The sequence below is a fragment of the Chelmon rostratus genome, chromosome 11, assembly GCF_017976325.1.
Source record: "Chelmon rostratus isolate fCheRos1 chromosome 11, fCheRos1.pri, whole genome shotgun sequence".
Taxonomy (NCBI): Eukaryota; Metazoa; Chordata; class Actinopteri; order Chaetodontiformes; family Chaetodontidae; genus Chelmon; species Chelmon rostratus.
This window is the reverse complement of record NC_055668.1, coordinates 23911637-23924245: the sequence shown is the minus strand read 5'-3', so window position 1 is coordinate 23924245 and position 12609 is coordinate 23911637. Positions and strand designations below refer to the sequence as shown.

Here is a 12609-nt window from a genome sequence, read left to right as displayed (position 1 = left end):
ACTGGAGATGCCCTCTTTTAACCACTTATTTCCTTCCCAATCACTGATATCAAACATGTTCTGCTTTTAAAGGCTGCTGATAATAAGGATGACGCTGCTTTTTCTTTACATTGAGAGCTAAATACCTAAAAGTTCATTAACTTCAAAGGTAGACAAAAGACGATAAACAAAGTCAACAATCTGACTTTTTCTATCTGAACTGGAAGAAAACTCCTTTAAGATCAGGTCTTTGTGTTTTATCTGCATGTGTTTATGTTTACTTGGTGAATCGGATCTCCAGGTGCGAGGTGAGGTACTCTCTCGGTGTGAATGTGTGCTCCCAGACCGCCAGGTTGGGAACGTAGTTGATGGAGAAGCAGAGTTCAGATAATGCTGTGTGGAGTTTATCCAGACTGGGAAAAACAGAGAAAACAACAAGGTCAGAATGGACGAGATAACTTATAATGAAACTTTTAATGATCTGTGTAAGGACGCTGTCTCACAGCAACAAAATACAGTCAAGAAAAACTGTAGAACATAACAAGAAAGCTAAAAATGGAGGAGAAACAAATGTATGTAAGTGACAATGTTAAAATCTCCACTTCCACTTAAATGAAAACCACTCATGCATAGGAGAAATAGTGATAACAGCATGGTAGAATGTACAAAATGTGATTCAGTATGAACTAATATGATGATACACCAACAATGAGCTCTTAATATGAGAATCATTACTGCTGTATGAACAGAGCTGGATGCTCAATGAGAATTCAGTCAACGCAACAGTAAAACTATTATCAATAATTCTGACAGAATCAATAGCAATTACTCAATAACAGAAACAAAGAGAGACACAAAGAACAATAAAAGAAGGAGATAACGGAGATGGAATGTTGTTTTTCTTGCTGCTACCAGGAAATGAAATGAATTGTGTCTTTTCTTCCTGCAGCTTTCTGCTTATTCAACTAACTTGGTGACCAGTAGCCTGTTCTTCCTCATGCTCTCCACTCCTGGTTTCTCTCTCTCGGGCTCTCCCTTCTTCCCCGTCGCCTTCTTGCTCTTCTTGTTCACGGCCTGGCTAATGGTTTTTGCACAGTGCTTAGGAAGCAGCTACGACAGAGAAAAGCAGAAGAAGAGAGGCAGATGTGGAGAGAGAAAGAAAGAGACAGGCAGGGATAAACAAGGGGTTGAGGCAAAGAAAAACAGATGGAGAAAGAACAATTATTCATGGCCTGGCTGATGTTCTTAGAACAGTAGCTATTTTTTTTTTTGACTGATAGAGATGAATTTAAGAAGCTTTTAACGACATGCATCGACAGAGGACTCACAACATTAACGTGACAGCATGTAATATTATGCAACGGGTATAAACGGCCATGTGTTCCTGGCTTGCTGCTATTCCAAATCTTGTGACTTCAGAAAGTTTGTGGGTATAAGAAAACTTCAGGAATCTTTCTGTGCACTGGTAATATTTTCCCACTTTGTGGAAACTGGTTCAGTGTTTGAAGTGTGCTTGTTTTATGTTTCATGTATTGTTGTCCTTGTTTTAAAATATTTTATGTGTTCTTATAAAGTGGACTCGGCTACATGTACTGTTTTAGTGTACTTAATGTGTCTTTTCTAGCTGTCATTACACTTGCCAGGGAAGGTGACAAAACTTGAACATTTAAAGAAATATCTATTAATTGGCCCTGTAACTGTAAACTGTAGAAATAAAGTTGTTTCTATATTTATATACCAGCTGCTTCCAAATGTGACTTGTTACTGGCCATATTATTTCTGGATGTATTTGTATTTATCCCTCCAGAGATTAGGACATACTGTAGCTGCTGCCACTCAACTTCTCACAGGCTGTTGATATTAAAAATTCAGAGCACTGCGCTCCTGAAGTGTTCATTCTTAAAGGAATAGTTTGACATTTTGGGAAATCCACTTATTCCTTTTCTGGCAGAGAGTTAGATGGAAAGATCGATGCCACTCTCACATCTGATCAATATCACTCTCAGAATATTTCTCGGCTGGGACCGGTAACTCGTTGGACTGTCCACCGGTTGCCTGGCAACTGCTCAGAGCCAAGACGTAGTGTAGCACATAACCCTCCCGTAAAACGTCAAACTGGTGTTTTTACACTTGATATTGGTTTTAAGGGTTAAACAAACGAGATTTAATGTTCATTTGTCAGCTTCAGAAGTGCTGGTAGGTGTAAAAATTTGAGAGGCAAGCTAGCCCTTTACTGCCGTTTCCAGTTTTAATGCTAAGCTAAGCTAATCAGTTGTTGACTAGAGTCTTATATGTGTGTGTGTGTGTGTGCGTGCGTGCGTGCGTGCGTGCGTGCGTGCTCCTACCTGATCGCTGAGTGTACACTGTTCAGTACAAATGTCAGTGATCAGGTTTCTGGCCTGCTTGGCCATCTCATCCAGGAACATGTTACACAATGAGAGGCTTCGGTCTCCTATGTGGTGACGCTGTGGAGGAAGAAACGGAAACGCACACAAGGTCACAAACAAAGTCGTTATTGTTATCAACACAACATCATTTAATGGCAATGAAACTGTTCTTGCGCAGATGTTTTGCATGTTTCTCATGTGGATGAATGGGAGTGTAAGACAGCGTAACTGTGTGTCTGTACGTGTGTGTATTTACCTCCTCGGGACAGAGCTCATGTGTACAGGACATGAAGTGTGTGCAGAGCAGCGGGAAGCAGATGGAGTGTCGGCTCTGGGAGGGAAGCTCCAAACACTGCTGGAACATCTTTTCAAACGCACGGCTGTAGAAGCTAGAGAAGGAGGTCCATTAAACAAGGGAGGTACACATAGTTTTTAGTTTAAATATGTTAAAATGTCTGAAGACCAGTTTATCCGTCTCAGATTTCAGATTATCCAACACATGAGTCATGTTGGAGCATGTGCTTGCACACACGGGTTACAGTGTATGTCAATATGTGTGTATGTCTCACCAGAAAATAGACAGGTCTGACGTCTCCACCAGCATCTCCACCAGGGAGTCCACCATCTTCGTGTGGAAGATGATGGTGTTCATCATTTTACCGAGCTCCTTGTGGTCGGCTATACCCAGACTGGCTTTAGAGACGCTAGTGTAGGCCTGCAGAGAGGAGAACAGTTGAAAAAAGGCTGAAAAAGAGCTCATTCTAATTCAGATTCAAAATGGAAAAGTTGACCTGTGCTGCCATTCTTTCCTTTTACTCTATTCCACAGAGTAGTGAGCATTTAGTGGGAAAATGTGTGTGTAGTCGTGAAACAGACATTGCTCTGGAATGTTTTTAAAGAGTTCAAGCACTAGATTTGTGTGCACACCTGCAGCCTGAACCAGTCCAGTCTCATGCCTCTGAAGTCAAACACCTCCCCATCCTCCACTGGAACACAAAAGCACAATTCACTCAAAATCACACACATCATCATTAAAGCATTGGTCAAGTTACTAATATATGGTCAGTTACCCGTCTCACAATTCTTATTGGGATGAGTTAAATTACTGCAACTGCCACTTTGTAGTAGCACTGCAATACTGCTACTGCTCATGCGATCACTCCTACTCTTCCTCTACGTTTTGATGGTGCAAGATGTGATGATTTACCTTGTTTGACACTGAGAGAGGTCATAGTGTTGACAAATGAAGACATGATTATAGACTCGTCCTCTGGACACACAGACAGGTTCTATTAGATAAAGACAAGATAGAAAAGTAGTTAGAAAGACAACCGCAGTGTGTATTATCTAAAAGCAAGTCTTGAATTCAGCTTTCAACTAAGGCCCAACATGTTACAATCATCAACCATTTCAATAGCATTATAGCTGTTTGGAACGTTTCAGTGTATTGTCATATAGATGTCATGGTGGGAGGTGAATAGTGGAAACCCTGCATCCTGTCCTGTGTTTGGACACTGTGTATAGCTCTGTGTGAGCATGTTCATACCTGCACCAGCTCATTCAGCACCACAGCATCAAAACCGGACAGGTACTGGACATAATATCGCTGCATCACAGGGCCGTACTTCCTGACGTGAGCTCTGAGCTCCTCCATGTAGAAGATCAACTCTGCTATGTGTCTGCAAAACACACAAACACACACACATGAACCGACTGAAGCAACACAAGTAGCCAAATAGACAATAAGCAAAGGATGCAATGATTGTGTTCCTGTAAGTGTGAACAGGCACCTGCTTGTCTATGTGTGTGTGTGTAAATGCGAACGTTCATGCAGGTGTGTATGTCTGCGTACTTGTCTATGAAGTCATCTGTGCTTTTCTTCTGGATGTTGTCGGCGTGTCGAAGCAGCCAGATGATCTCGTCACGGGCAAATGACAACGCCATGAACACGAATAACGCCTAGCGGGACAAAAAGAGAAATATGGAGGGAGGCAGGGAGAGGAACAGATTTTAAGATGGTAAACGCAAATGTCAAAAACTCCCCAAGATAAATTATCAAGAGCAGTTGGCAGCAACCACATTTCCATAGACTCTGAAGCAAATCTGGAAATTGTTTACAAAGTCAGTCAAGCTTAGCAAATATATTCTGTTCAGTTATGAGAATCTCCAACTGGCCAGAAGGAACTTTTTTAAGGTGGTACAATCTGTCTGCCCCAATAAGCTGAGAAACTAATGTAGCTGAGAAACTAATGCAGCACCACCTTAAAACGAGTGTTTCAAATATTGTAGTTTTAATATGGTGCCCTATTTTACATTAGGCGCCAAAGGTCCTCACAGGATCTCACTCCCACAGAACAGAACTGAGTGATACTATAGGGTAATTTAAGTTGAAACTGTAATTGTTTTAAGGTGGTATTTCACTGGATATTGTGTGTGTGTGCGTATACACATACATACATATATTCTCTTCTAGAGTGTTACTTTAGTCTTGATTTGTCAATCTGTTGGTATTTATTGTTGAAAAAAACAATAAAATTATTTCATATCATTTTTGGTCTCATTGATCAGTATCTCTTTACAAGTTGCTTAAGGTGGTATTTTAGTGTTTTAGGCTGTTTTGTATAATACACTATGCCACTTTAATCTAAACTTTTCAGTCATAACAGCTCCGTTCTTTAGAGCTGACCTGGAAAACCTCTGTGTTTTTTATTGTTTGTATTGTGACATTTGAGGCATTAAAATGACTTTTTAAGGTGATACCACCTCTTCTAAAATTTAATCTATGGTTATTTTTTGCTGTTGTTGCTGTAAATTGGTAATTTGTGTTACCTTAGGGCCCAGCAGTCCAGGCTGATCGGCTAAAACAGTAGCCAACTCCTTCAGAGCTGATCGGAGAAACTTGCGTCTCTCTCTGTGCATCGAGCCTCTGCAGACCGACAGACAAAGGAAGTCAGAGCGGGGCATCAAAACACACAAGCATCGTGATTAAACGGTATTTTGACACTTTCAGGACAATCCTGCAAGAGGACAAAAGTAAGCAGATGACAGTGACGGCAGAAGAATGAGAATGAAGATGAAAGGGGAAGAAGGAATAAGTAATGAGGATAAAAGCAGAGATGAGACAGCGGGGGAGACAAAGAGGGAAGGACGCAACAGGGGAAAAAAACGAGTGAGGGATGAAGATAAGAAGGAGGTGATGTTTCTGTGTGAGACTCCCTGAGAGAGAGAGACTAAAGGCTAGAGGCAGAGCTGAAACGATGGTTTAAGGTGGGAAGCAGAAAAGAGAACAGAACAGAAAATGTGGGCAGCGAAATAAATCACAAAATGTGATTTTTTTTGTGTGTGTGTCAGGAACAAAAAGGAATACGATGAAGGGATTAGTAAAAAGATTTGGCACGCACGCATGAGACAGGGCCTGTTCCTTGCACTCCCTGATGTCATTGATGCGTTTGTTGTACCTGGAAAACACAAACAGAAAGGATGTCAGAAGGAGTGAAAACATATTGAGCAACTGTATTATACTGTGTGCATGTCTGTGATATGATTTTCTATATCTGATAATATGGTCTAAAGTGCGGCTGTCGGGGAACACTGAGAAATGTCAATTACAATGTTCCACAGTGACATAACTTCACATTTCAGAAGCTGCAACCTAAAGATATCCGGGATGTTTGTGTAAAACAAATGGCTTAAACGATTAAACACAGTTTGTCTGCTCATGTGCATCCTCTGCTATCGATCCACTTACCCTCTGATGTTCACAAACAGATCCTCGGCAGCCTTGTGGATGTGGAAGACTTCGTCCCTGAACAGACAGAGGCAGGTGGAGCTCTGCAGAGCCAGCTTCCACAAAGACAACGCCGCTGCGTCGCTGTTCAGCACGGCATGACACAGGATGAAACCAACTGGAGATAAAACAGAGAGGATCATGTGACTGAATGAACCAGCCCTACTGTGAAGCTCTGAATCTCTGTTTCAACGGTACTTACAAACAATCCACTTCTCCATTGTGTCCAGTGACAGGTATTCACATGGCATCTTAAGACAGAGACAAGCAAAAGTAGTTAAATTTAAGATATTCCCCTTTGCTGAGGCACTATGATTAAAAACGAGCATGACAGACATAATTCTGGCCATTGCAGTGCAGTCGTCTTCATACTAACAGTGTCTGACTGTGCAGGATTCAGCATGGTGGAGGGAGCAGAGATGAGAGAGAGCAGCTGGGCGTTCCTCCACTGGTCAGCGGACAGATTCCTCCTGGGATAGACCATCTGAAGACTGATCAAAGCATCTGACAGCGACTGGAGGCGGACAAAGACAGGAGGAGAAGGGAAGAAAGACTTTCACAGCCTCGCACATATGCAAGATGGTGAGAATGGCATATAAGACAAATTATTGTAACCGTTTACTGCAAGCTTTCTGGCCCTCTAGTTGATCACCGTGTATGTATCGCTGTATTGCATCAGTCAGTGCAAACTAAAAGCAGCTTCACAAACAAGCTTTCACCACATTACTTTATTTTATCTTTAAGTAAGTCGATATTTGAGCTCCCAGTTTCAGAGCAGGAAATTGTTCTTCTCTGACTGACTGATCTAAAAGTGGCACTACAGGTGCTATGGCAACAGTGCCCTGACAGAGACAAGATTAAATCTGCTGTGTACACTGTAAATCACACTGCAAACCCTTACAAGTTCACTTCGGTATTTGCAGAAGAAAAGGCATTTGAAAAGAGAACAAGGACAAAGAATATTAACATAGTTCTCCCACCTTTCCATGTGGAACAAACTCCTCCATCATCTTCTTCAAAGGGTTCTCGTAATCCACGATCATCTGGCCCAACCTGGGGTACTCCCGGTCACTATGACACACACAGTATCGCGGTTACTGTACGAACCATGGTCAACACTTGAACCTTGAACACACCGACGGTTCAGAGAACTTCTTGGTTGGGTCTGTATGTTTGCAGCGATGAACAGAATTTGAAGGCACACTTGTTGTTCTTTGTGAACATCTTTGTGAAAATCCTGTGTTTTTGCGTCTGTGTGTGTGTGTGTTTCAGTCACCTGGCTCCATGCGTCATCTCGTGGGCGTAGTTGTACAGTCCTATGATGGCTTTCCTCTCCTCTATACGGGACAGTATTGTCATCAGAGTAGTGTATGTCACCACCAGGTCCAGGTAGTTCTTAGTCAGGTCAAAGTTCACCGTCTGACAGGAAAGAGACAAAAATGGCTTTTTTCTAACACTAAATTAATGATATTCACCTTAATATTTCTTTAGCAGACAATGAGGGCAGTTATATATTACAACCATTTAATAAGCATTGAATCATAGTATAACGAAGTGTGGCCTGTGGGCAAACTATGGCCCTCTAACAAGCATCTGTCAGGTGAGGAATGACAACCTGTAACTCCTGGTTTCTTGGCAACCACTGGCACCTCAAAAGAGTTGTGTGAATCTGTCATCAATGCTAATGATGTTAGCAATTTCATGATACTATGTTACACATAGCTAGTATCAAGCACTGTAAAAAAAAAAATGAATGAAATGTGCAAAGATTTGTTAAAATTCCCTTTGTTGATCGAGAATGAGATGATGTGTTGGGTAAAGAAATTAGAGCAGAAAACAACAGGAGCATGAAGAGACGATGATGCATCTTAAAGACTTTTATGGTTTTATTTCCCTGACTTGATGTGTACATGTATAGTAAATGTTGTTGTTTTGTTCTCTTTTGCAAAAACAAACAAAAAAAAACATTAAAATAGATCGTTTTCTGTTTGATTTTGACAAAACTCGCCATTTAATAAGAGAGGTGACAAAGTATTCTTAAAGAATAACAACTAAACTCTATGAACAGACATCTTCTTCCTGGTGACTTTATAAAGTACATTTTTAGAAATTAATGCAACCCAATGCAACAGACATGCCACACATTCCACATTTAGGAAGATAATAATGTTCTGCTTTTGTTCACACTGTCAGAAAATTAATTCACCAATGTATTTATTAATAAGGTCATAGCTGGTGATGTTATGCAACAACACCTGTCAGTATAATTCAGTCCAATTCAACACAACTGCTAACATACAGTTAAATTATCACCTTTCCGACAGCGTCAATCAGAACTGTCATTATCTTCTTAAAGGCTGAGCTGTTGTATTGGATTGCATCAGATTTAACAGATGTGCCAAATAAAGTGACCGCTGAGCGTGTTTGTCAGCGTCGCATTTAACTACACTTACAATATCAAAGAAGACCTGGCAGGCGTCGATGGTGTTCAGCAGCTCACACACATGGTCCTGTTGATAAAGGATTAGAATTAACACCGTATAATCCTGCACATCATACTGTTAGAGTGTGCATCTCTGTGTGACGTTTCCTACCTTGAATTCCATGACATCTACGAAGGTAAAATAGTAGAGAGCCAGGTTCTTCAGAATCTCTGACTTTTCCTTCTGCAGCTGAGCCAGCTGTTGCTGTAAACACATTGCACACAGTTACATACTACATATACACATGACATACTGCAGATATCAGTAACACCTGTTTACTGTGACTGCAGTAATAAAGAGAATCTGTTATCACTTACTGTATCGCTCTTTTGTCTTTTTGTAGGTATTTTATGCACAGGTGTTACATGCATTAGCTAAATATTCACCTATCCAACTATTTGTGTTTAATCAAATTGACTGACTCAAAACCTTTTTCTCTTCTAAAGTCCTTACTACAGTTGATGGTCTCAAATGAAAACGTAACCAATCAGTCGTTCACACACAAACTCAAACCAAATTCTCTTCCATATTGCATTTTTTAAAAACCAGAGATGGACATATCTGCGTATTTGTTATTCTCAGCCATCTAACTAAAAGAAAAAAAATCCAATTACTAAGTTTGCCTTCAGGGATCAATACAGTTTATTGTGTCTTGTACAAATGAATTACAGTTTCTCTTAATTTTGTCTAAATTAACTGCAAACTGATGTAAATAATATATTGTTGCTGAATAATTCAGTGATACTGGAGCAAGCAAAACTCTAGTTTTTCTTTCATTAACACAAACAGAGAGAAGCACAGATAACTAGATACAAAGACTGATTAAAAAAGACCTCACTTTAAAAATGTATAAGAAGTCATTTTACTTTGGTAGAACATTTTCTTCATTTGAATATGTGTTGGGACATTTGACCTACAGGACAGCTCACTTTTGAATATTGTCTCTGTGGGATAACGCAGTGACATTATTCAGTTCTGTTTCATCTTTTTATTTTTATTAACTTAATTTGAAATGTGTTCAAACTTTTAATAAACAAATCATTCCTGTTTGGGGACAGAATCAGAATTCAAGTCTGGGCAGCACAGACTTTCCAAATGCAGCTTGTGTCTGAAGTTCAACATCACAGCTGCAAAGAACACACACCAGAATAAAGACGTTTGACCAAAGTAAAATCTGACTATCAAAGCAAAGCCAGGCGGTCCGCCCAACAGCGTCTTGATTGCATTTTCTAGAAGTCAGAGTTTAAAAAGAGAAATGAGATGGAAATTCAATCAGTGAAGGAAGCATCAAAGGACAAAACCTTTTTCTGTACCTGTTGATGTCTGGAACAGTTAAACTGTGGATGCAATATGTTTTCCAAAACCAGACAAGAAAATAAGCTCAGTTTGAAAAGATTGTCAAACCAATCTTTTTAGCATGCTAAAAGATAAAGTCCATAAGTGTAAAAAGCAACGTGAAAGCTCTATCTTTAGCTACAGAGAAGCAGCTTTTATTTACATAACAGAAATGACTGAAGCATACTGTATGTAAATTTAACCCAGCCCCAAAGCTGTGTGTGTGTGTTGTTTCAGATCAGAACTGGAACTATAACCAGTGCAACCATGTGAGATAAAGTGGAAAAAGTGCAAAAAGTGTAAAGAGTGTGTGACACCGCTGCTGCACCAAGGAGTTCAAATTTTTGTTACTTAACACAAAGATTTTTTTCTTTATCTTAAATTGTTTCTTTTAGATGGTTAGAGGGTTTTCTGCCCCCCATTCTCCTTCATTTTGAATGGTAAGTTACCCTATACTGTTGTTCTTGTTCTGCTAACTGACATAAGGACCTCAGACCCGTCCAGACATAACCATCACTAAAAAGTAGTGACAGACAATAAATTAGTGTATCTGCCCCATAACACTCCTTAGCGCAGGCAGTCAGGCTGTCACACAAACAGCCAGCCAGCTGGTCATAAAGTCATCTGACCAAACAGCAGTCAGCCTGCCGGCAAACCAGGTAGTTACACCAGCCACACAGTCACTCAGTGGATGAGGGATAAAAAGTAAAAATGCTGCCAGCAGAGAGGAGCGAGGAAGAGGAAGCGGAGCAAAGCAAAACACACTCCAAAACAGCTTTAAAAACAGGTACAAAAAATTACATTATTACAAAACTTAGGTACATGAACTAAAATACAAAAGTTACAGAAACTTAGATACAAAAACTTACCAAAAAGCACAAGTCCGGAATAAGCCAAGTTTTAGCATGCAAAACACAAACAAACACAGAAACAAAGCAGAAAACAACATAAGAGACAATTATTGCACAGTTATACTGAATAAAGCAGTTAGCTAGACACACAAACACTCTCTCAAACACACACAAACAAACACTCTCACAAACACAACACACACCATCTCACACACACACTCTCACACAAAGCTGTTTGCTAAATGACAATTCCACATAAACACATAGGCCAAAAGCTATGAGCTAAGCTAACAAGTAAAGCTGAAAGACATATTTGATGAGCAATGATTGGTTTAGTTCACTCAACATACCTGGAAACACACACACACACGCACGCACGCACGCACACACACACACACACACACACGCACACACACACAAGGCTTAACATGGTTATCCTGCATATGAAAATAAACATGAACTGGTATTAGAAATGATAAATTGATTTTAATCAGAATCAATTAAGTTTTTTTTATTGATTTTAATCAGAATCAATTAATTCTTAGTTGTTAATAAAAAATATTGAGGGCTTCACAAATGAGAAGAGTTTCTGATACTTTCCTCGTTTTTATAAAAATTCAGTATTTCACACGGTGGGGTTTGTGATTATTTATGACATTAAACAGAGTATATGACTGATAACTTAATTGAATATTGTGTAAATGTTGTGATTGAAACTTAAAATAATCCTTACATTTTCTACTGCCATTAGTTACATAAAAGTCATTTGGATGTATGCAATTAAAAAATAAATCCTGTCTTTTTGATAACTATTGCATAATTTGCTACAATATAATAAAGCATGTAGTGCAGCAGGTTTTTTCTATAGATTTTCCAGATCTAATCAGCTACACCTACACATCTAACAATCAAACCTACAGTCTCGATTAAACTTTTGAAGATAACCCCGTGTAAGGTCGTATAGCTACACACCTGAAGCTAAATCAGTCACACTGATGAACAGACACTCCTTCATTTTCTTGCTCTCTGTGTTTCATGCAAACACAAAGCAGACATACAGGACATGCAGCACTTACGTTATTATTCCGTGTCTCCACAGCAGGGAACTTCCTGACAATAAATTTAACTGCAGACTCCAAGTTCTTATCAACAAGATAGGAGGGCTTAGCCTTGGGGTCACCACATGCCTGGAAAGCAGAGGAGAAGAAGAGGTGAGGAGAGACAAAACAACATAGTAAGTACACTGCTGCTACTGAAACACCTATGCTTTTTATTCTTTCTTTCAGCATTTCTGACTGAATTTATTTCTATTATTCTAACATTTTATTTCCTTATGGTCAGGCATGTTAGATGTGTGGTCATCACCAGGGAAACATTTAGTGCTTACAGTGAAAACTGGTTTATCTCGGCCCAGGATATGAGAGGGGGTTCAGGTGAATGAAATACTGACACCACTGACATTTAGTGAAGTTCAAAGACCAGAGGCATATTCAAGACATGAAAACAAACACACACAAACTTGATGCAAGTGTTCTATGCCGTCTTAATTTGCCATTAAGATCACGTTTTAACAAGGAGATTCCAAAGTCCAATCAGCAGGGTAGATTTCCACTTTGCTGAATTACATTTGGAAGTCTGTGGTTTTCATGTTTGGATAAACCAGGTTCAACTGTTGTAGAAAGACTGGGCCTGAATTCATCAGTGGTTCTCAACTGCTGAGCTGTGGAGAGACATCAGAGAGCTGAGCCTATATACTGAACTGTTGATTTAAAAAGAAAAAAATACTT

General features: G+C 39.7%; 1 protein-coding gene across 1 annotated transcript in view; it reads right to left on the bottom strand.

The window, feature by feature from the left end:
* The window catches only part of nckap1 (NCK-associated protein 1), a 33460-nt gene that overhangs the window by 9669 nt on the left and 11182 nt on the right, over nt 1-12609 (bottom strand). Inside the window, exons 2-20 of the mRNA XM_041947127.1 lie at nt 11899-12009; nt 8748-8834; nt 8607-8663; nt 7430-7572; nt 7134-7224; nt 6530-6667; nt 6356-6404; nt 6115-6271; nt 5768-5824; nt 5196-5292; nt 4219-4325; nt 3913-4045; nt 3574-3655; nt 3294-3352; nt 2936-3081; nt 2623-2755; nt 2325-2444; nt 950-1089; nt 261-392 (exon numbers count right to left, since the gene is read on the bottom strand). Coding sequence (XP_041803061.1) covers nt 261-392; nt 950-1089; nt 2325-2444; nt 2623-2755; nt 2936-3081; nt 3294-3352; nt 3574-3655; nt 3913-4045; nt 4219-4325; nt 5196-5292; nt 5768-5824; nt 6115-6271; nt 6356-6404; nt 6530-6667; nt 7134-7224; nt 7430-7572; nt 8607-8663; nt 8748-8834; nt 11899-12009 — 2039 coding nt within the window. The remainder of the gene's footprint in view (nt 1-260; nt 393-949; nt 1090-2324; nt 2445-2622; nt 2756-2935; nt 3082-3293; nt 3353-3573; nt 3656-3912; nt 4046-4218; nt 4326-5195; nt 5293-5767; nt 5825-6114; nt 6272-6355; nt 6405-6529; nt 6668-7133; nt 7225-7429; nt 7573-8606; nt 8664-8747; nt 8835-11898; nt 12010-12609) is intronic.